Raw genomic sequence first — 24,357 nt, 5'->3', positions numbered from 1 at the left:
AGAAGCATTTATTTTATGTCAGATGCTTAAATACAACTAAACTGGAACAAGCATACAATACTGAATGGTTTAGTTACTTCCTTATCCCATTTATTAAATATTCTAAATGAGATTCTAATCATAGTGCTTTAGAAGGACATGATTCCTACCTTTATCAATAGAAAATAAATGCTAGAATTTGTACTGTTTGGACTCTGCTGCTTCTCACATAGCTGTTGCTTTCTTTCTTTCTGCCTTCCCCCTCTTCCCTTCCTCCTTCCCCTTCCCTCTTGCACCTTGTTCAGTCTCATACTGGTTCATGAACTAAAGACTTTTGTGAAATCTTGGCATGTTCTTATTTCTCAGGAATAGAAGGAAAAAGTACAGGGAACAAGCACAGCCCAGGAGAAGATGCTAAAGGGCATATATACTTTTTTTTTTTACTTTATTTGTGAGACAGGCTCTTCACTAAGCCCTATTTGTGGCTCAGTGAAAATGGACCTGCCTGTCTTTCTCTTCCATCTTGCCTTTATCCTTATGCTGTGTTATTTTTATGGAAATAGAATATAGCAAAGTATGGGAGCTTAAGCTGCAGACATCTAGAAGGTACAGCCATGAGGAATTTTGTTAATGATAGGCTCTTGTGTTTTTTGTTTAGGATCAGACTCTGTGATTTTACTCAAAGTGAAAGACTCCCAGATTCCAACTCCCAGGTAAACTTTGTTTAAAGGACATTCTTAACATTGTTTTCCCTCTCTTTAATCACAATTTCTTCACTAAGAGTTAAGTAATATAAAACAGACTCAACTCAGACCTCTCTTACGTGTTGTTTGAATTACTTCAATAACTTTTTAATTGATCTTTTTTCCTCCAACCTGCATTTTGTTCTTCATGCCATTTTCCACCATGTTCTCTAACCCATTCTTTGCCTTGTTTGTTAGTCCATCTTCAATTCTACTGAGTGAACTTTCTAAAGTGCTTATCTAATCATTCATTAAACTCCCTCAAGAGTGGCTGATAAGATGTGGAATCAAGCCCAAACTCCTAGTGCAGTATTCAACATTCTTCCTTCACATGCCTTGCTTCCTGCCATACATTTTTCTTTAACAAGTATTTATTGATAGCCTAGGGGTGCAGGTACTGGTATAGACATTGGAAATAATAGCAGTTAACAAAATGAAGTTCCTACTCTGAAGAAATTTACATCCTAATTGTACCAAAAAGACCTTGATGCTGGAAAAGGTTGAGTGCAAGAAGAGAAGGGGGTGACAGAGGATGAAATGGTTGGATAGCATCACCTTATCAATGGACATGAATTTGACCTATAACTCTGGGAGATAGTGAAGAACAGGGAAGCCTGGCACACTGCAGTCCGTGGACTTGCAAAGAGTTGGCCATGACTTAGTGACTAAACAACAACAAAGGAGAGGGATGGGGGACAAATAATAACAAATAATCAAATATACATATACCTAGTGGTGATAAGTACTATGAAGAAAAATAAAACAGGGTAATATATAAACTGGGGATTGGGAGTGCTATTTATCTAAATGGTCATGGCGAGTTTCTGCTAAGCTGACATTTGAGGAGAGACACGATGGACGTGAGAGGAGGAGCCATGTGCAAAATACTGGATTCTTTCATGTGTTTATTATATGCTGACTTAAAAGATGATAGGTATTTTCATACTTTCACATGAATATGTGAAGTGTTTCTTCTGCCTGGTATGTTCACCCTCTCCTCCTTCAACTTGTCTATCAGGCAGTAGTCTTTTTCTTATCTTTTAAGTCTCAATTCAGATGTGATCTTCTGTATGAAATTTAACCCCTCTAGAGGTACTAAGTATTTCTTCCTCTGTAATCCAGTAGGTTACTGTTAATACTTAGATTGCTGTGTCTGCTATATTGGGCCTTAGCAATCAATTGCTAGGATAATAATACTATCAATTTTTCATTGAGATGATTAGGGATAATAAGATATTCTTTCTCAATTCCCCTACATCTTTGCAATTTCCCAGTATGTTCTAAACTTTTAGATATTTAAAGTGTTCTCAAAAAAATAAAGTATTCCTTAGTTAGTATAGTTTCTCAAGGAGACTTTACAGTTTAGATTCTTTAGTTTTGAGGCGTTTTTTTTGAGTTAAGACCTGGGTTCTGATCTTGCCTCTTCCAGGCTTCATGTAACTTTGAACAAGTTACTCTTCTAAACCTCAGTTTCCTTATCAATAAAATGCCAGTATTAATACCTCACTATTGAATTGTTGTGAAGGTAAACTTACAGATAAAACACTTATAAAAGTGTTTTACATGTATGCACAAAAATAGGTGTTCCTTCTTGGGAAAAAGTTGATTTCAGATAATGAGTGCTCTCAGTTTTTCTTTACTGAGTCTGTCTTTCCTTTATGGAGACTTTCTTCTGCTGATGACTGAACAGTGAGAAAGATGAAAAGTAGTCTTGGGTGAGGCTTATTGGATGATGCTGTCTATCAAAGTTAGAGCCTGCTCTCTCAAGGCTTGGTTGATTGGCTCTTTATTCTTAATCATCCACCACTGCCTCTCAGTTAAGTTCCAGCAATGAAGATCTGCCCTTATTTCCCAGAATATGCCATGCATTTTATGCCTTTGTGGTGTTATACATTCCAACCCCTTCCCCTTCTGCCTGGAGTTTGCTTTCTCTCCTTGTCCACTTGTTACACTCTTATCTTGCTTTTTAAACTCTGACTCAGGTATTGTTTTTTTCCTCAGGACATTTCTTGGGCTTCTCCAGATATCATTAGTCTTTTCCTCCAGTACTTCTGTCTTTGTACCTTGTGTTACTAATATCTTTGCACTACCACCTGCTTTCAGTAATAGCACATGACACTAACAGTACTTAGGCTTTGTCAAGTAACAAATTTCCTAGAAAGCCTGAAATACTCTGAGTAGTCCAAATACTCATCATCTCCATTGTGGCTTAATGCTTTGCTTTATTAGAAGACACTTTACAATAATAGAACACAGTCTTTGGAATTGGACTGAAGTACTTTCTAATCCTGACTCATCCAGGGCAAATTATTCTTTTGAACTCAGTTTCCTTTTCTGTACAGTATAAGTAATGTTTCCCTACTACACATTATATTGAGGCTTAATAATTTGAGGATTATCATAAGGCTTTGCCAGTATGAGTTTGTACATAACCCAAAGAGAGTTTTGTACGTAAAGCACTAGGTAGGTGCTTATTGCATCAGTTATATAAGAAGTAATATGTAATCTCTGAAAAGCAAAGGGATTTTGCTTTTCCTTCTGTGTGTTGCTCTCCTATGCCAATAGATACCTTGATCCATTAAAGAGAAGTGCTTGTCCTTTATGTTATTTATTTACTCAACAAATATTGAGTGCCTGCTATCTGTCAGGCACTATTCTTGGTACAGAGGATACAGTAGTAAATACAAAAGACAAAAATTCCTATCCTCATCAAGTTTATATTCTAATATGGGGAGCATTGGGCTTCCCTGATAGCTCAGTTGGTAAAGAATCTGCTTGCAATGCAGGAGACCCTGATTCTATTCCTGGGTTGGCAAGATCCACTGGAGAAGGGAATGGCTACCCACTCTAGTATTCTTGGGCTTCCCTGGTGGCTCAGCTGGTAAAGAATCTGCCTGCAGTGCAGGAGATGTGGGTTCAATCCCTGGGTTGAGAAGATGCCCTGGAAAAGGCAAAGGCTACCTACTCCAGTATTCTGACCTGGAGAATTCCACGGATTGTGTAGTCCATGGAGTCACAAAGAATCAGACACGACTGAGTGACTTTCTTTTTTTTTTTTTTTTTTTTCACTTTCATGGGGAGCAGATTTGAATAGCATGATCCAGTACCATGAAATTCTGGGTGATTTCTTGTCATGTAGTCATATTGTGCAATAGATGTGTTCTCACATTCATTTATTTTTAGTATCACACACTAACTAGTCTCTCACAGTGCTTCCACTGATCTCTGTGACTTTCTTTCTTGGCTGTTACATCAGTTGTTCACTGCATTAAGGAGATAGGCTGCCTTCTTTGTGTTCTCCTCTTACTGACCTCAGTGACAGTGAATAGGTAGTAGAACAGCATTTTTATCACTAAACCCCAAAACTAAGCGTTACTGGGAATACTGATTCTCAGAAGTTAGGCTTAGGAGCAAAGGATTACCTCTGAGCCCTTATTTTTGCTTTTACAGGACAGATTGTAGAAGTTTAAAAGCTGAAAGGGACTCTTATCTCCATATTTACAAACACAGAAGTTGAGGCCCATGTAAAGGGAAGTGACTTGCTCAAAGTCACAAAGCTAATCAGGGGCAGCTCTAAGAGATTCTGGTCTCTTAACTTTCAGTTTGACACTCTTGTTAACTTGTTCTGCATATCCAAAAGTTTTCTTTGGAAAAGTGCTCACTTGCCTTTCATTTGGTTCTGTGAGAACTCCTTCAGTTAGAGGGGAGATGAGCAATGAGATAAGAAAGTTTGAGAAGAGCAAAAAGGCTCTAGAACAGATAGCATACCTGTGACTCTGCTAGCATTATTTCCTTGGGTTGTCAGCAAGAGCTGCATGGAATAAAATTGGTCTCTCATCTTTGGAAGGGAGTCATATCGCTGATTATCCACGTTGGTTCATTGGTTTATTAGCCATTTGATATGGACTATGCTGTGAGTGGGGATTTTCAGTATCTACTGTGATGTGGTTGAATGTATTCTGAGTCAGACAGGCCTACAAGAAGTCCAACAACCCATAATATTTTATTAAACAATCAATAAATGTCAATCTGAGCCATTTGGAAAGAGGAACATTCTAGTTTTAATATATTACCTTGATAAATGTTGTATTTTTCACATCATGTTGGTCTCTCTTGCAAGTAAGGAGCATGCTAAACTTAATTTCTCTGCTGAATGTTGGGTCATCTTTTTAACTATATGCATGCAAGTGACTCATTTGTTTTCCTTTGCTTCCCAGTTAGAATTGTTTTATGTAATTTAGGTCCTTTTATTTATCCCATACTTATAAAGCATTTGTATAAACTATTTAAATGATTGGTTTTCTTGATGAAAATATTTGATATTCTTTTAAGTCTCCTGTTCATTTGTCACATTTTTCTTTTCCTGCCCATAGTCCTACTTTTTTCCAGGCAGAGCTGTGGATCAAAGAATTGTAAGTAATTATTTTTAGTATCATTTTGCCTCTTCATCACTTTCTTTTCAGTTAGGAGAAATCAATTAGCCAATCTTGCTACTACCTATTTTTAGTCAGTAAAAATTTCCTCTTTATAAAATAACTTCTAAGTTACTGACTTTCAGAAGTTTTTTGGAGATGGGACATTTCTATTCTCAGGTTTATTAAATCTGTAACATTGTTGAAACTAAAATGAATTGCAAAAATATTTCAGTTAGCTATTAAACAGAAAGGAAAATAAATACCTTTATTTTCATACTGATAAAACTAATTTATTGGATAATATTTATTTCTGGAATTTGCAGAATCACTGAAGATTTAGTTTCTAGTTTCAGGGACTCACTTTGGTTATCTCACTTGGTCTGGAGATTTTTTTTTTTTTAATATTTATTTATTTGGCTGTGTTGGGTCTAAGTTATGGCATGCAAGATCTTTGTCATGTCATATGGGATCTTTCATTGTGGCATGAAGGCTCTCTACCCTTGACATGAGGCTCCAGAGCAGGTGGGCTTAGTAGCTGTGACATGTGGACCTAGTTGTCCCAGGGCATGTGGGATCATAGTTCCCCAACCAGCAATGGAATCCACATCTTTTGTATTATTTTCATCTTTGGGATTCAGTCTCATTTTTGGATTTCCAGAATGAAGCTTCACTTTCTCCTTAATTTTAGAAGCATGGTTTAAAAAAAAAAAAGACTACACATTTACAAATAGCCACAAAAGTCACTTGTTCATGTTTAGCAACAAACTAATAATTTTCATTATTTCAAAAAACTAGTAAGGTAATTTCAGTAACACCATGTAGTTTCACTTCATCTTAAAGCAAGTGTAGTGATAAGTTAGTATAAGGGTTTTAGGCTTTTACTCTGAGAGTTTTATATTTAATGCTTATTGTGCATCAGCAGTGTTCTTGATGCTAAGCGAGTGGTCTGCATTTTTTGTTCGTAGAACTAGTGTTTATGATTCTCGAGCACGGGAAAGATTGCGCCAGATTGAAGAGCAGAAAGCACTGGCATTACAACTTCAAAACCAGGTAAAAAAGTTTTTTTGAGATACAAATGAATAGCATATCCAAGTTGAAACTAATTTTGGAAGGTTACCTGAATTTGGAATCAAAGCTGTTGAATTGCAAGATAGTATGTTAGCACGGCCTTGCTGTGCTGTGTCCTTGGTCTGTCCAGCGAGTCCTACTCAGTGTATGTAGACAAGCAGTAGATTTCTGTACTCCACTTATTTTGAAGGTCTGTCTTTCAGAGACTGCAGGAACAGGAACATTCAGTACATGATTCAGTAGAACTGCATCTTCGTGTGCCTCTTGAAAAGGAGATCCCGGTCACGATCGCCCAAGAAACAGGGAAAAAGGGTCATAAATTGACTGACAGTGAAGACGAATTTCCTGAAATTACAGAGGTAAATTACATAGTATAATTTCCTACACTAGCAAGTGTTGTGTTTCGAGAGAATTCTTTGGACAAATTTCAAACATAAAAATGATAGACCAGGGACTCCCCTGGCGGTCCAGTGGTTAAGACTCAGTGCTTCTACCTGCAGGGTGTTCAATCCATGGTCAGGGAATTAAGATCATAAATGCTGAGTGGTGCAGCCACAAAACAGTAATAGATCACCTGGTATTTAAATTGTATTCCATACTCCTGCTTTCATTTGTATTGCATAACAATATTGGCTTTGTTTTTAAAAGATTACTGAAAATTCAGGAAAGAATTATGGGTGACTTGTAGTGATTTCAGTGAAAAAGCATTCAGTAAATTTGTTTCAGTTCCTATGCTTTTTTACTTAATACATATGTGTAGTACTTTTACATCAAATAGTAAGTTGAGCCTTACCTTTTTTTTTAAGTAATAAAAATTCAGTATAAAAATTTGGAAAATACATAAAAGTCTGCATACATTTAAAAATAATCTGTTTCTTAGTTCATTCGTCTTTGAAAACCTGTCATATAGCTGGTGAGTATAACACATTTATTAATACTATAGTTGTGCTGAATTCTACATTTTTACACTAAAAAAAACCACAAATTTTTCTGGGAAAATGTGTCTAAAAGACATCACTTCCTTATTACCTTCGAGAAAGATTCTGTTTCTCAGGAAATTGGACTGAAGATATATAATTAGGTCTTTTCATAGGCTTAGGAAATTTGATAGCAGAAAGTTACTTCAGACACAAGAAATAATATGAAATAAGGGTCTGAAATGTGCTGAAAAAGAGAAGGGAGGAAGAGCTAGGATGGAAGGAAGTAATCAGGAGATTACTGGAAGGAATAGAAACCAAAATGTTAGGAGTAGTTGATTTAAGTGTGGGGAATTGCACGGGGCTTGATGAGAAATTGGTATGTCCAAGGCCATGTATGCCTAATTTCTGACACTTCTTGGTTCCCTAGGAAATGGAGAAAGAAATAAAGAATGTATTTCGTAATGGGAACCAGGATGAAGTTCTGAGTGAAGCATTCCGCTTGACCATTACACGCAAAGATATTCAAACTCTAAATCACCTTAACTGGCTCAATGATGAGGTAATCTCACACTTGTTTTTATATTCAAATAGAAAGTGAACATCAAGTGCAGACTAAAGACATTATTTCACTGTTTCTCAAAGTGTGGTCCTTGATGACCTGCTTCAGAATCAGCTGTCATAGCTTTTTCCATTTTCCTGCCTAAGTATGAAGCAGTGTGGTAGAGATACATATTTTAAACAAACATCTCAGGTGATTTTTTTTTTTATGTACCTTAATGTCTGGGAACTAACATTAAGCTGATTTACCTTTTTATGTATTGACAATTTAGATACTGATAGAGAGGACATTTACTCATTGGTATTTTTACTGTCTTTAAGCCACTTGCCATGCAGTTCACATCTTTTGTTAAGCAAGTATTTAATAGCTGACGATGTTACAGCACATGAAGAAATACTTCGGGATTTCCATATAGAAATCCATTTCTGTTACCCTTTCTCTGTATTTAGGTCCCTTAGGTTATTAGTGGTAAGCTTTCTAAAATAGCCTACATTTGTACATAATATTTTTTAAACTGACATTGAAGAAGTTTTATTAAATATTTGAGGTGTTGAGTTAAAAAGTGTTATGGGTCTTGGCTCCCAAGTGTTCTAATTATTTTATGTAGATTAGTTGCTTTGGAATCTTCAAACTGATCTTTCCTATTCCTAAACCTATAGGAGCCTGTTTTATTTCACAAGGATATTTTCACAGCAAAAGAAGAGAACTGGGTTGGGGTTTTTCCCTAAGTACCTGCCTCCTTACTCGGAGCATTCCTGCCTAAAATCTTGGGTGTACTCAAGTTTCATCGCTATGGAAACTTTTTAGATACTCAATATAGTAAGCACTAGATATTCTAGGGGGCTTCCCAAGTGACTCAGCAGTAAAGAATCCTTCTGCTAATGCAGGAGATATGGGTTCAATCCCTGGGTCAGGAAGATCCCCTGGAGAAGAAAATGACAATCCACTCCAGTATTCTTGCCTTGGAATTCCCATGTACTGGCAGGCCACAGTCCATGGGGTCACAAAAGAGTCAGACCTGACTTAGCAACTGAACAAAAACCAAATACCTTAGATACCAGTATCCTGGCCTTGTACGTTTATGACCTTCCAAATACTAGTGTTTGGCCAACGTCTGTTGGACATTTACCTTATGTAATCTAAGTATTTTATGTGTTCTGCTCATGCCATAGTCACCACAGCTCTTGGAGATGGATGCTATAGTTTTATCATCTCCATTTAATAGATGAAGAAATAAGACATAAAAAGATTAAGAAACTTGCAAAGTTACATGACTTTGTAATAGCAAGCCAGGATTCAGACTCAAGCATTGGGTCTTATCTGTTATATCATACTGCCTTAGAATCTTAAGTTGGATCCTGTTTCGGGATTAGATATAGAGAATTTTAGAGCCATATGTCATGTCCAGTAGGTTGATTTTCTGTGGGATTTGTTGAACATTCTCTTTGCCTTTGGTGAGTTTATAAGATAAAATTTCAGAAGTTCATCACTCCTTGAATAATATCTTTGACCAAGAATAGTAAAGAAGGCATGGTTTGAGATACCATCTTGCTTTACGGGAAACAGCTCTTGCTTCTTGTGGCCCAGAATAGTGATATTAGAACATTGGGTCACAATAACAGGAAAAAAAAGAGCTCACCAAATCAAAGAGCAAAATGAAAATCAAGAACAGTCAGAAGTATCCACCAATTAAGTATTTTTCTTTGAAGATATTAATGTGAGGTCTCTTGCCAATTTTTCCCTGCTGCTTTTAAATGGGGAAGACCCAGTTATTCTATTTGGATTGCAGCTTCTTGGTTGTAAATTATCCAAAAACTTCTAGGGGGCAGCAGTGAGCAGGACATGAGCTGAGTTCTTGCTGTATGTACTGTGGTAGTTACCTCTGTGAGCTCCCTTACAGAGGCAACATTCATCAGGACATATTTTCCATTCCTTGGGATCATCAGAGGATTTTTAGCAAGCAGAGTTAATGGAAATTACATTATTTAGGAGAGAAAAGGGGAAGGAAAGATTCCTTGTCTACTTTATCTCTACCACATTTACCCATAACTTTTGTAAGGAGTCCTTGTCTTCTGAGTTAAGAATAATGTTAACTTTGAAAACAGGTGCCAGTTCATTTGAGAATAATGTTAAATTTGAAAGCAGGTGCCACTTCACATGTCCATGATGATGATGAAAACTGTTTTAATAAGTACTTTAATAACTGTTTTAAAAAAAGCATCATTTTCAACGTACCATACTTCTCGCACTTTCAGAGTCACTGTCCTTAAAAAGCTGATAACATTCTGAAGGGGAATTAGTAGATATCCTTAAGTATTCATACTCATTTTGAAATACTTAATTATTTCTCAATTGTGAACCCTCAATATTTTGCAAATAATTTGCTCTCTCTTCAATCCTGTTCTCCTTCCCTCAAATAGATATTTTCATTAGTAGCCTTTCTTTTATTTTTGTTTCTCATGTCAGTTTTATAGACTTCATTAAAATTTTCTCCCAAGAAAGGTGATTGACATTTTATAGACAAAGAATATAAGATCCTAGAAATGAAAGGGATCAGATTTAGCTTATAAGGAAAATAAAATCAAGAAGTCCTATATTTGAGATATGTACAAATAGCCATTAGGCTACTCTTTCTCAGGTCGTTTTTCTAAAAGAAGAGTAGGCCACAGTGCCTGTTCTTGGAGTAAGCTTTCCAACATATTTGCAAGAATGGATTTATATATAAATGAATAGCTAAATTCTATACAAATTCAAAGGACTAATGAAAGGATTAACATTGTACCTCACTGTAAGAAAATGAAGCTTCTCAAAATTGGAATGTGGGAACTGGCTGCCTTGTAAAGAATTACAAAATGAGGCTGGAAAGGTGAGAACATGTAGATGGAGATTTCTATACCAGGTCTGGTGACTAGTGATAAAAATAATTAAGGGAAGGAAGACAGGGTTAAAGAGAGGAGGAATTAGTTGCAAAAGTAGATTGAAAGTCACAATTAAGAAACAAAAGGAAGTATTTTTAAGTAAATGTCAATTGAAGTAACAAACAGTAGAAATTGTGTATTATTTCCTGAAGATAGAGTTGAATAACTTATGGAATCCAACTCTAAGATTTTAGGTTAATGATCCTGAAGTGAGGGCTACTTTAGGCTTTGTGTTTCTCTTTATGGCCTGCTAATTCTGCTCTTAGAGGGCCTAATAGTTGTTTTATAAAGCAATAGTTGTTTTATAAATTTGACATCTTCTGATCATGATAGAATAAAGTAGATCAGATTTATTCTCTCAAATAGAAAAGTAGATAAAACACCTGAAGCAAAAAAAAAAGAAAAAAAAAACACCTGAAGCAGCAATTTTCAGACACTGAATAACAGTGATTCCTGAGAGGATGGAAATGAAAAGCATGAACCTGTGATTCCCACAGCTTACTGGGGTGGTGTGTTAGAGGGAGAGAGCTGGTAAAAACCTGGCCGTGCCTGGCAGTCTTGCTGAGGGAGGAGACATTTTTCATTGAGGCCAAAGCGGCTACGGTTTGTGAGATAAATACTGGTGGGGAAGTTGCTGAACAAAGAGAAAGCTCCAGAGATGTGCAGAGGGCCTCCCTGGAATCTGGCTGAGTGCTGATCTATACATATATGGCAAGAAACCACCAGTGGCTGTGGAAAGAACCACCAGAAAGAAGGAATCATAACAAGCATGAGAGCTAACAGGGGTGCCAAGAATAGTTTATGTCCCAAGCAGCTGGAGTAGAAGAGTTGTGGGGCATTGAATAGCGAGTCCTCAAAAGGGCATTGCGTCAAGAGTGGGGCCAGAAAGGCAGGCCCTAGAGTAAAGGCTGCTCTGGACCCATGGTAACAAACTTAAATACAAGTCTTAAAAGCTTGTAACTGATCCAAGTAACTTAACTGTATCACAGAACAAAACCCAACAATATTTAAAGAAATACAACAAATTCTGGTAACAACAGAACCCAACAACATTGAAATTCACAAAGTCTAGCATCTAATTAAAAATTCCCAGGCATGAAATAGAAGAAAAATATAACAAAGGAAAAAAAACAATCACTATAGAAATACCCAGAAAAGAAAAATATGTTAAGATTAGCCAACAAAGATATTAAAACAGATACCGTAAATAATATTCCACATGTTCAGGTAAGTAGAGGAAAGTGGACATTATGAGGAGAAAAATGGAGAATATAAAAAAAGATCCAAATTGAATTTCCAGAGGTGAAAAATACAGTATCTGATATTAAAAATACATGAAATGAGATTAACAGTTTAGATACTGTGGAAGGAAAAATTAGTAACCTTGAAAATAGAGCAGTATAAACCATCCAAGTGAAATAGAAAAAAGGCTGAAAAAAGATGACTGGAGCTTAGTGAGCTCAGGGACAGTATCAAGTCTAAGCATGTAATTGAAGTCCCAGACAGGAAGATGGAGTGTAAGTGGTACAGAAAACAATGTTTAACATTGTTAAACATTCTGTTTAAACAGAAAAAAATATTTAAATAAATAATGATGGAAGATTTTCCAGATTTGGAAGCATACTGACAGATTCAAGAAATTCAGCATACCCCAAGTAAGAGAAATACCATACTGAAATGTATAGTATTCAAATTGCTAAAGACCATTAATAAAGAGAAAAATAATGAAAAAAGCAGAAAAGACATATTATATACAGAGGAACAAAGATCTGTCAGAAACCATGTAGGCCAGAGGACAGTGTAGCTACATCTTTAAAATACTGAAGAAAAAAGAAAACCATCAACCTAAATTCTATACCAGCAAATAAATCTTTGAAGAAATAAGGCTATACTTTTTTAAACAAGCAAATGCTGAAGAATTCATCACCAGCAGACTTCTTCTTTAAGAAATATTAAAGGATATTTTTTAGGCAGAGGAAAAATTTGAGTTGAAAGTTTCAGTCTACACGGAATGAAGAGCAGTGGAAATGCTGTCATCCTTTATTATCTCTGGAAGACAATGGACTAGTCAAATAAAAAAAACAATAATGTAGGGTTTATAACATGTTAAAGCAAAATATGTGATAATCATAACACAAAAGAGGGGGAAAATGAAAGTATGTACTTGTCTAAGATTCCTGCACAATGTATGAAGTTGCATAATGTTTTATGAAGATGGACTACAATAAGTTACAGACATAAATCCTAGCTGCTAAGTCGCTTCAGTCGTGTCCGACTCTGCGACCCCATAGACGGCAGCCCACTAGGCTCCTCTGTCCTTGGGATTCTCCAGGCAAGAACACTGGAGTGTGTTGCCATTTCCTTCTCCAATGCATGAAAGTGAAAAGTGAAAGTGAAGTTGCTCAGTCGTGTCCGACTCTTAGCAACCCCATGGAGTGCAGCCTACCAGGCTCCTCCGTCCGTGGGATTTTCCAGGCAAGAGTACTGGAGTGGGGTGCCATTGCCTTCTCTGATAAATCCTAAAGCAATCAGTAAAAAACAAAGAGGTATTTTAAGAAGCTGGTAATGGAGATAAGATGCAATTAAAAGATACTCAATCCAAAGGAAGGCAGAGAAAGGATACAAAGAACAGATGAGACACATAGAAAAAAAAGAACATGATGATAGATTTTAAACCAACCATGTCAATACTCTGATTGCTTAGTGGTAAGGAATCTGCCTGTCATTGCAGGAGACTCAAGTTCAATCCCTGGGTCTGGAACATCCCGTGGAGGAGGGCATAGCAACCCACTCTGGTATTCTTGCCTAGGAGGTCCCATGGATAGAGGAGCCTGGTGGACTGTAGTCCCTGGGATCACAAAGAGCTGGACGTGACTTAGTGACTAAACAGCAACAATCTCAGTGCATTCAATGTGAAGGGCCAAACTCAGCATACCCAGTAGAAATATAATGTAACCCATATATGTAATTTAAAGTTTTCTAATAGTCACATTTAAAAAAAGGAAAAGAAGTAAAACTAATTTTTATAATATATTTTATTTAACCCAGTAAATCTAAAATATGTTTATTTTGGCATGTAATACATATTAAAATATTATTAATGGTATATTTTGCCTTCTCTAAAATATATGCATTTTACACTTAGAACGCATTTACACTTACAACACAATTTGAATTAGTCAAATTTCAAGTGCTCAAGAGTTACATTTGGCTAATGGCTACTATACTGGACAGTATAAGCATCCAGTTAAAAGGCAGAAATTACAGATTAGATATAAAAATACATCTACAGAAAACATTTTAAATGTGAAGGCACATAGAGGTTAAAAGTAAAAGGGTGGAAAAAATATACCATACAAACAGTAAAGAAAGGAAAGGTTAAGTAATTATATTAATACCACACTGGTAGATTTCAGAGCAAGGAATATTACTAATGATAGACATTTCATAATGGTAAAGGGGGAAATTCATCAAAAGGAGTAACAACGTAAATATGTGTGCACCTAATAGCAGAACTTCAAAATACGTGAACTAAAAACTGAAAAAGCTGGAAGGGGAAAGAGACAAATTCATACGTAAGTATGAATGTTGAAGATTTCAGCACCTCTGTCTCAATTATTAATTGCTTCCAAGGAGATGTTAAATCTAAGTGATGCTCAGTAAGAGAAGCAGCAGCTTATAAAACATTAAACTCAACTAGACAAACCTAGCACAGGAAATAGAGTTTTCTTAGGAAATAAAAACTGATTGAGTCAGAAGGGAAGAAAATTAGACAAGATGAAATAAATTAGTTAAGTTAATATGATGGAGTCTCCCATATGCTAATGATCAGAGTGGAAGTTACAGTGTAGTCTTTCTAACATGACTCATTGGATGATTCCACATCATTATAGATTACCTCTTTAAAGTGTTTCTTAATAGAACTAGTCCTTTTGATAAACTAGGGATTTATGTCAGGTCACAGGGAGAATAGTAATTACAGTTGTCATGACTCCATAAAAATAGATGCTGCTTGTCTTTTTCTAAAACTTCTGCAGTAATTCTAATCGTTTGTTACTCTAATTTGCGTCTGAGAAAAGTCCTGGGCACAGTGAGGGATGCTGTAACTCAGCTTCCCTGAAGTCTGCTATCTTGGTTTCTATAGTAGTATTAGGTTAGGTCTTAGGAGTGAGTGACCTGATTTATAACATTCAGAGGTTGTTGCTTAGTTAGTCTTTTGGGTTTTGTGGTTGACAAGGTTAAGTCTAATTTAAAAATAAGAATGAGGAGGTAGAGGGGAAAGTCTGGAGAGATCAAGTAGGAAAACAGCCTTTTTTTTTTCTAAAAGTTATCTTGATCTCTGCTTCAGAACATTGTCATGCTCAGGACTTTTAGAATACTTTTTCCCCAAAGTCTGTTATAAGGGTTCAGTGTGTGAAATTGGGAAGGGTTAAAAGTTAGACTTTACTGTTAGTGATGTATTTTACTTCTAAATGCATGAGAAAACAATAGTTTGGCTGGTTTACTGCTTGAGAAGGAGGATACAAATAGCAGTGGTCATTTGTGTCATTGTGGTAACATACAGGCAAGGGATTGAGTCCTCAGTTTGAAAACATTGTAGACTTTTCTTTTAAAGAAACACTTTTTTCAACTTAGCCTGGCAGCTCTTCACATAAAATCACAAAGGAACAAGACACCATAAACAATGGCTCCACCCCCAAACAGGATTGCATAGAGGAGTAGATGCTCAGGGCCAAGGCTGTGAAGGCAGCAGGAAAGGCAGTTCTTTAGGCACCAGGGACTGCAGCACGCAGAGGCAAGTGTGGGCCCCCAAAAGAGTGGTGAGTGCAAGACAAACAGTAGGCACAGACAAACAGACATGTTACTCTTCGTCCCCAATTCCAAAGGGAATTCAAGATCTTCTGGAGCTAAGAGAGTCACATGTACAGAAAGACTCTACTATAGGAGGGCAGGGACCCTTGCCATCACAAAATACAAGCAACTGCTCTGACCATCATTGCTTTTCTTTCATCTTAGACCCTGATCTCCTCTCATTTCTTTTTCATTCATCTTTAGCCCTCCTCTGTGAGATAATGTGTAGGATTCTTTTTGTTGTTCTAACTTCTAGCTTTTTTTTTTTGGTGTGATTGTGTCTTGGCTGAACAATGGCAGTTTTCCTTATTTGGACTGAGTAATAGCTGAAAAATTGAGGAGAGAAACTTGGTTCTAAATTCTGCTTCAGATGTCAGATTACACATCCTCAGCTAATGGGAGGGAACTGTGAGGCCACCAAGCCCCCTCCTCCTAGGATGCAGGGCAAATGAAAAAGAGCCCAGATCACTTCCTAGAGCTAAGTAATGAGCTGACTTTGGAGGAGGCCATTTCCCTCACGGTGGAGAAACCTTGGTGGGAGGGAGAACTAAAGCAGAGAAGAGGGGTTCTCAGTGTGGTGCCCTGATCTCTAGGTCTCTGTTCCTGTTCAGCTGGCTTGGTCTTTAACTTTATAGGACCACTCTGTCAAAATAACATAAGAAACCAGACAACTCAGGCTGTGTAGGCCCAGCTAAACTTAATTGGTTTCTGGCACTCTTTCCCCCTGAAAAATAGGATAGTCATATGTAGCATGATGCTCATTTATGTCACCCTTTTCACTTCAGGGTAATGATCCCAGATACACCCCTCTGATGGGCACCTGGGGGAGATATATCTCTGTGGCTTTCATGTGCTTGGCTGTCTTTATCTCTCTGGTTCCTTCCAACTCCATCTTAAGTCCTTATTGCCTGTTGCAATATTTAACTTGTCTGCCCCCATGGAGGGTTTGGCTTATAGTGATTGACAGGTTGTCTGCCTATTTGCTTCACCCCTTGAATTGAAGGGTTTAGCCTCATGGCATGGGTAATGTCATGGGATAGAATACCAGAGGAATCAATCCCTTTTTGCTAATTTTCTCTTACCAGAGGATGTAGATTATAGCCAAGAAATCTGTACTTGCTGAGCAGGTAGGTCCTCATGCATTCCTGGCTGCCTTCACAAGCCTACAAGCATCCTTTAGCACCATTAACCTCAAGGATAGAGTGAGATTAAAAACCTGGATTGGCGAAAGCTACAATCCTAATTGTGTCCTAATTCATTATCATTGTTTTATATAACTGAGCTCTAGTTACCTGTTGGGCATCACACTAGGGAGAGAATCAACCACAACCTGAGCCTATTGCTCTGTCTTCAGAGATGCAGGAAGAACAGTGTCTTTCTTCAGTCCTGACTTTCCTTACCACCACCCTCAGAGTGCTGCTTCTTGGTGAATGTGGTTTCCCTGCAGCTGCCTAGGCATCCTCATCTATAGGCCCTTTCTCTAGTCTAGACCACGCTCCGGTGTGTTCCTGGCTGTGTTCCTTTCTGCCTACCCAGTATGTAGTTGCCTACTGTTGGGCAGTAGCTCACTGCTCTGGCATCTTAGTGTGTAAATATTTGTCAAAGGACGGGGGTGTTTTCCCATTCCCCAAAAAGCATTCTGAAAAATGTGCCTGTTTTCTTAGTCATATTTCCAAGCTTTGAATCAGTTAGCCCATTCATTCCTTGCAGTTGACAGACACTGGCCTGACCTCAGCTGGCCACATAAAATAAGTATGCAGTAACTTCCGGCACAGTAACTTTGAGGCTTTAGTACCAAGGAGTCCTAGACCTAAAGGAACTGTGGACAACGTAGTCACTATTACAGAACACATCGTTTCATTAACATATCTCCCATGTCAAGCATTTTAATTTCTTTCATTCATACTTGATATTGAAGAAATAAGTGGAATCAACAAATATGAGGCAGCTAACCTTATAGATTCTGGGAGAAAACTTGACTTTTCATGTTTGTGGTTTTACTTTCAGGTCTTACATAACGTAGGTTATAGTATATCCATGTCTGCCTGGATAAAGGTGTTGTTTCCAAGCTACTACAAGTTTAGAGATGATATTTCAATATAGTTGATGGTTTATTCTGTCACTCAGTTCTACTTGAAACCAAAACAGTTTGCTTCTGCTAAGTAACTTGTTAGGCTGAAAAAACAGTCTTTAGTCATGGAGCAGAGTTTTCTATCTTTGTGCAAAATCAGGAGACCTATATAGAAGGATTGAACTACTAATCTTAATTTTTATTAACACTAGACTCTGAGCTCAGAGTTTAATTGCTTGCACAGTCCCAGCAGACTAAAGGAACTGCTAATGTGTACCTTGCTGAACTCCTGCTTGTAATATGTACCTGCATATGCTCCTTTCTTTCCTTTTCTCTGACTCTCCTCTTGTAGTACTTCTTCCTCCTCATTTTCCAGTTTTTTTTTTAACCTAATCTTCAGCCTTCTACAGGTCTGGCCAACATCTTCCCATATGTATCCTGAACCATATATGTATATATCAGCCTTTTATGTTTTCACTGTTTATAACCACCTCAGCCCCCCTCTTATCTAGTCAGAATTTGATATAGGGATATTAGGCTGTTGGGTGTTGAGGTCATAACTGAATTGATTAGGGAACTAGCCTATGCTGTGCAGTATAGCAGCTGTGTTTCCTTCTTACAACACAACTGTTTTGAAAGGCTGGAGTATCTGTTTTAATACATATACTTTCTTTCCACAGATCATCAATTTCTACATGAATATGCTGATGGAGCGAAGTAAAGAGAAGGGATTGCCGAGTGTACATGCATTTAATACCTTTTTTTTCACTAAGTTAAAAACGGCTGGTTATCAAGCAGTGAAACGTTGGACAAAGAAAGTGGATGTCTTTTCTGTTGACATTCTTTTGGTGCCTATTCACCTAGGAGTGCACTGGTGTCTTGCTGTGAGTGCCTCTTTTATTACTGATAAAATTTAAAAGAAGTCTATATACACCAGCCCAGGTTGGATGCATGAAACAAGTGCTCAGGGCTGGTGCACTGGGAAGACCCAGAGGGATGGGATGGAGGTGGGTGCGGGAGGGGGGATCGGGATGGGGAACACATGTAAATCCATGGCTGATTCATGTCAATGTATGGCAAAAACCACTACAATATTGTAAAGTAATTAGCTTCCAACTAATAAAAATAAATGGGAAAAAAAAGAAGTCTATATAATAGAATACACAGAGAGCAGTGAATACTAGTTCTACATAGATGATTGAAAGAGTAGCATTTAATTATCTAAAAATTGGATAGATTAACAAACTCTGTGTCAAGAATGGGAGATACTTAGACTTTGAAAAAAGCTATGAAATTTCCTTTTCTGGAAATACTTAAAAATGGAGTGATAGTCAAAGCAACCTAAAGGCAAGGAATACATGGGGAGAAAAAGTGACTTCTTAATGATGCCGCCAACTCAGATTCTGTGACTATTATTTTATTTTCTGCCTAATCATGATTTGCCTTTCTTACTTGATAATTTATTATTGCTTCCCTGGTAGTTCAGACAGTAAGGAATCTGCCTGCAATGCGGGAGACCCAGGTTCGATCCCTGGGTAAGGAAGATCCCCTAGAGAAGGGAATGGCTACACACTCCAGTATTCTTGCCTAGAGAATTCCATGGACAGTGGAGCCTGGCAGGCTACAGTCTATGGGGCTGCAAAGAGTCAGACATGACTGAGCAAGTAACACAAACATGACTCTGAGAACATGGATATATTAGCTTAATATATTAATAAAAGTATACAAGTTACAGCCTGTTTTGAATTATATTTGAAAAGCATTAAAAGGAAATTCTCCAAGAAACAAAACCTAGAATCTTTTACCATCTTTCTGAAAATGGGTGGAAATGATCTCACTTAATTTACAATCTCTGAAGAGCACATTGTGTCTTCACTGTTGCCTCTGTTGCAAATGGGGACCCTGGAAACTAGAAAAAGGTTTCAGGGCAATTACTGGGCCACTTAGTCAGTCAGCCCCCAGCGTAGTTCTGAGTAAACAGTCACCCTGTTCTTCTTTCCTCTGCAGATGAAGCATGGTATAATGCTAAGTATCCATCACACTTGTCATGATTTCATAGGAAATCTGGCAGAAGGTTCTAAGTTCCAGGGAAGGGAAAAGCTGAGATTTTCTTCAGTTTGTAAACACACAGATTTTTTTTTTATTCCCAGGTTGTGGACTTTAGAAAGAAGAATATTACCTATTATGACTCTATGGGTGGGATAAACAATGAAGCCTGCAGAATCCTCTTGTAAGTAGGGAGTTGAAGACTAAGAGTTCAGTGTTGGATGTATGTTGTTTTTCTAGCTGTTGAACTCAATTCTCTGATACCTTCAATGGAGTGGTTAATAAAGGAAATCTTTATATTGATTAAGATGGGTATTTTCCATCTAAGTAAAGTTTAATAATAACATAATAATACCAAAAATACATCCTGATGGGCATAATTACTGTCCCAGTGCATGACAATAAAGAGTGGATATAGACATATAGATATAGAAACTACTTAGAAGTCATCTACCCCAACCTCCTAATTTTTCTATTGAAGAAACCAAGACTTTGATTTGCTCAGGTCCTACTAGTTACTGGCTCAACTGGAAACCAGAATGCAAATCTCTTTACATTCCACCTGTTTCTCTTTCCAAAACATCTGTGGCCAGGAGAGGGTGGGTTCCATGAGGTGGATTGATCGATTTGGCTTGAATTTTTATACAGAAGAATCAAGACTGTAAATAAATATATACCTCAGCATTGCTAGAGAAACATTTTCCTTCCTTCCATTAGACTGAATTCTTAAAGGACCGTAGAAACCAAAGAAAAGATCAAAACTCGTTCCTCAGTGGGGACAGTAGAAAGAAGGACCCTGGGTATTGAAGGCAGAGGTCTTGCTTCTCTGGAGCTGACAAAGTGGGCATGAATTGTGGGAGTTCTAAAGATTCCCTATCCAGCAATATATATTGCTTTCCTTAGACATGGCAGAAGAAAATTCTTCCTGAGGATTGTCAGCCCCATTCTTGCAGTGGCAGCTCCCCAAGTTCATTTCATTCTCTCCCAATACCTTAGGCAATATCTGAAGCAAGAAAGCATTGACAAGAAAAGAAAAGAGTTTGACACCAATGGCTGGCAGCTCTTCAGCAAGAAAAGCCAGGTATGTTTCATCTTGATGAGATGGAAATCCTGAGATTAGAGTATTGGTTAGAAAAGGAGTATACTGCTTGGGCCCTGGCGTCTTTCTAAGTGTCTGGCCTGACCTCAGCCAGGGAAGATAAGGTAGAGTTAGCTCTCTGTGGGAAAATCAGTAATGTATTTCCTATGAAGAACTAGGTTTTCTAAATGCCCAGCTATTTTGCTAAACTTTCATCTGTGGGAGAAAATGTTTGCAGACTGCTTGGCCCTTGTGGGAGGAACAGCTTTTACACCCTTGGGTGTCATAGAAATCTCAGACAGTCTCCTATGTGATAAAAATGAAGTACACAGGCTGGACTGAGACACTGAATTTTTTGCTCTCTGAGCCTGTGTTGTTCTGAGAGGGGGACCAGGACCATCTCTTCAGAATTCAGGGAAACTTGGAAAATTTATATCCTTTGGTTCTTATTTATAATTGAATAAGAAGGAAGGAAGCTTGGAAAGATGTCACCTTTTTGTTATTTTTTGCCTTTCAGGAAATTCCACAGCAGATGAATGGAAGCGACTGTGGCATGTTTGCCTGCAAATATGCTGACTGCATTACCAAAGACAGACCAATCAACTTCACACAGGTAAGCCAAGCCTTCGGGAGGGAGCTGTGTGACCACCCTGTCTCCAGGCTGCCTGGTGGATGTTTTTCTCTCCATTTGCTCCACTTAGGGGGCTCTACTTCAGTCTGTGGCTCATAACCCGGGGTGGTTGCTACCTGTGCCACGTCGTAGGAAAAGGAAGGATAATGATAGGCCACATCCTGGGTCACCATACATCATATATTGTAGTTAAGGAATCCCGGTCAATAAGAGGGCCTTCTCTGGTCATATACGCCGTCTTCCTCAAATCCTGTAAGAAGCAGAGAACTGGGAACAGAGCAGGTTTCCTCAGTCTCCCTTTATTTGGTAGCAGTGACGTTTTGGAACAGGCCACACCTTGATCTAGTCTAGTTTGTTATGCTGCCCTTTTCCCCTCACTTTATGCAGCTGATCAGTCTTCCTTAAAGTTTGTGATCGTTAATTTCTGTCCACGTGGTCCTTTAGAGACCAGAGTGAATTAAGACTGGAGATTATAGTTCATTTGGTGTCCTCCACTTAACCCCTTGCTTCTTTTTAAAGTAATGACTTTACTAGATTCTCCACCGCAGCCCTTGGGTTGAGCTGACTCTTGAAGTTCATTTAACTCTTTTGGGGCAAAGTGAGTTTTGATTTTCAAGTCTCAGATCTCATATCCTCTTAAAAGTTCAACACAGAGGACTTTGTTGAATTTAGACACCATTCTCAAAATTCTTGGAGACATTTGAGGATAGCCTGGGGATTCCTGGTGATGCCTTATTAAACTTCTAGGTTTACAACAATGAAAAGTAGCAATAGCGATAGTAATCGGGGAAAAAAAAAAATCACGCATAATGAAGAATGAGCAATTTGAAAGACCAAAAATGCAGCTGAGACTGTTTTAGGCGAAAACCTCAAGAAGGAAAGGAGTGTTAGGTCTGCATGCAGGAAATTAAAATAAAGGTATCTCTGTGTCCCTACAGCAACACATGCCCTACTTCCGGAAGCGGATGGTCTGGGAAATCCTCCACCGAAAGCTCTTGTGAAGACCATCTCAGTTAGCAGACATGGACTTGTGGGGGACCAGCTCTTTGTTGTCTACAGCCAGAGACCTTGGAGACAGCTGCTCCCAACCCTCTCTTCTTGTAAAGTCCTTGATCCTGGACCAGGCCCTGGAGAGATGCACTCACAAGCACATCTGCCTTTCCTTTTGTATCTCAGATACTATTTTTGCAAAGAAACTTTGGTGCTGTGAAAGGGGTGAGGGACATCCCTAATCTGAAGAGAGAGACTGCTTTTCACTTCTTCAGTTCTGCCATCTTGTTTTCAAAGGGCTCCAGCCTCACTCAGTCTCTTAATTAGGGGCCTGAGAGAAGCTTGGAAGGACTCTTGGTTTCGTATAAACTCTTGTTGTTAGGCCTTACTAAGAGGTAGGAATGGATGTGGGTAAAAACGTAGGGATGAAAACCACCAGCATATACACGCACACATACATACACACAGGATTTTCAAAACGTGTCACCAGGATAGTGACTGTAAACTGGACTTTGGGGCACTTGCATAAGGCTGTCCTCCAGGACTTGTCCTTTTTACATGCCCCTTGTGAAGTCCGTCTGCTTCTGTACAAGGCTGTTTTATTATCTGTAGCTTCTTCCCCTCCTGAGGCACCACATGTGAGCCCTGGGTGGACCCCAAAGTCCCAGGCAGTCCCTTCCTTAAAAGCAGTGGTTTGCATGTGCTCACAACACATGATATGGGGAAGACCCACCCAGGGAGTGGTTTAGTGGAGCAACAAAGGCGCCACTTTTACTGCTACCTACTTCTGACCAAGAAGAAGAAGGACCTCAGTCTTTAGCATAAAATTCCAGCTTTGGATGAATGCAGGTCTAGTTTGGTCTGTGGCTAGCTAGTTTAAATATGTTTCTAACCACAGAGAATTTAATATATATATATATATTTCACAGGGATTTTTTTTTTTTTTTTTTTAAGGCTGAATGTGTTCACCATTTTAGCCTGTAGATTTATTACCATTTTCCAAATTTAGCTCCAGCACACACAGATCCCAGCCCCTATGTGTAGGGTGTTTGTGGACTTCCTAACAGAGTATTTTGAGGCCTGGACGAATTTCGGCTTGGGGTAGAGGTTACAGAGGAAGGCAAGATTTTCAACTGGAAAACGGGTGGAATTTGGACTGATCAACTTGAGATTGAAAAACTGCTATTCTTTTTGTTCCTTGTAGCATCTCCCCCACCTTTTGAGCGCTCCTCAGGCTAGATAGTGAAACGATCCAATGCCAGTGTCATTTTGTACCTAAGTTCCAAAATAGGAACATTTTATACTTTTTTCTGTATTGTTAATAGGTAGTTTTGTATGAGATCTTTTCTCCTCTTCCCTTGTACCTCATCCTTTCCAACATTGTGCTTTCTCCCTGGGCTTATTTGAAAATTTTACTCTGTTTTATATCAAGCTTGTTTAGTACATTTTTCTATGTGTTACCACAGGTTACAATTTGAAAAGAAAACTATTTTTTTTAAATATTCCATTGTTAACTGAATGTTACTGTTTCCACTCCAGCAACTAGATGTCCTGCCTTTTTCATACTGCCTGCCTTTGGGGGGGAAGACCACCTTTTGTTTATTTTCTTTTTTTTTTTTCCTCTTTTTCCTTTTTTTTTTTTTTTGGTGTTTTCTGTAGGTAATAAATAGCTTTCTACATATGAGTTGCTGGGACTTTTCACATTCTCTTAGAAAGCTATGGCATGCAGGCTAATTGTGGGACTCCTGTACGTTGATTCTTGGTACTTAATGTATTGAAGTGACAACTTGAAAGGTGGCAATATGGTATAGATTTTGGACCATGAATCAAAAGACCTGAGCTTTTCAGGCATGTTTGCTATTGTCTGGGGAACTCAGAACAAGATAGTTCTCTGTATTTATTGTTTGTCCATTTAGATAACATCTGTCTTACCTTCTCACAGACTTTTTGTACAGACCAAAGCAACAAATATTTATTGCCATGTATAGCAGAAAATGAAACATGGAACAAAAGCACTTTGAAAAATATATAAGGAATTGTTAAGCCTGTCTGAATTTGGCCCCGCTTTCTGACCAATACAGTTTTGTA

At 38.1% G+C, this 24,357-nt stretch overlaps 1 protein-coding gene across 4 annotated transcripts in view; it reads left to right on the top strand.

The window, feature by feature from the left end:
• The window catches only part of SENP1 (SUMO specific peptidase 1), a 50,457-nt gene extending 26,506 nt beyond the window's left edge, over positions 1 to 23,951 (top strand). For all 4 annotated transcript variants that reach the window (XM_043447528.1, XM_043447525.1, XM_043447527.1 and 1 more), the window contains exons 9-18: positions 638 to 692; positions 5,096 to 5,134; positions 6,103 to 6,187; positions 6,409 to 6,564; positions 7,553 to 7,684; positions 18,205 to 18,408; positions 19,675 to 19,754; positions 20,567 to 20,651; positions 21,166 to 21,261; positions 22,218 to 23,951. In XM_043447528.1, the coding sequence (XP_043303463.1) occupies positions 638 to 692; positions 5,096 to 5,134; positions 6,103 to 6,187; positions 6,409 to 6,564; positions 7,553 to 7,684; positions 18,205 to 18,408; positions 19,675 to 19,754; positions 20,567 to 20,651; positions 21,166 to 21,261; positions 22,218 to 22,280 (995 nt within the window). In that variant the 3' untranslated portion in view covers positions 22,281 to 23,951. The remainder of the gene's footprint in view (positions 1 to 637; positions 693 to 5,095; positions 5,135 to 6,102; positions 6,188 to 6,408; positions 6,565 to 7,552; positions 7,685 to 18,204; positions 18,409 to 19,674; positions 19,755 to 20,566; positions 20,652 to 21,165; positions 21,262 to 22,217) is intronic.
• The last annotated feature ends 406 nt before the right edge of the window (positions 23,952 to 24,357 follow it).

Source organism: Cervus canadensis, chromosome 25 (assembly GCF_019320065.1).
Source record: "Cervus canadensis isolate Bull #8, Minnesota chromosome 25, ASM1932006v1, whole genome shotgun sequence".
NCBI lineage: Eukaryota > Metazoa > Chordata > Mammalia > Artiodactyla > Cervidae > Cervus > Cervus canadensis.
The sequence above is the reverse complement of the archived record's forward strand: the minus strand, read 5'-3'. Positions and strand labels throughout refer to the sequence as shown.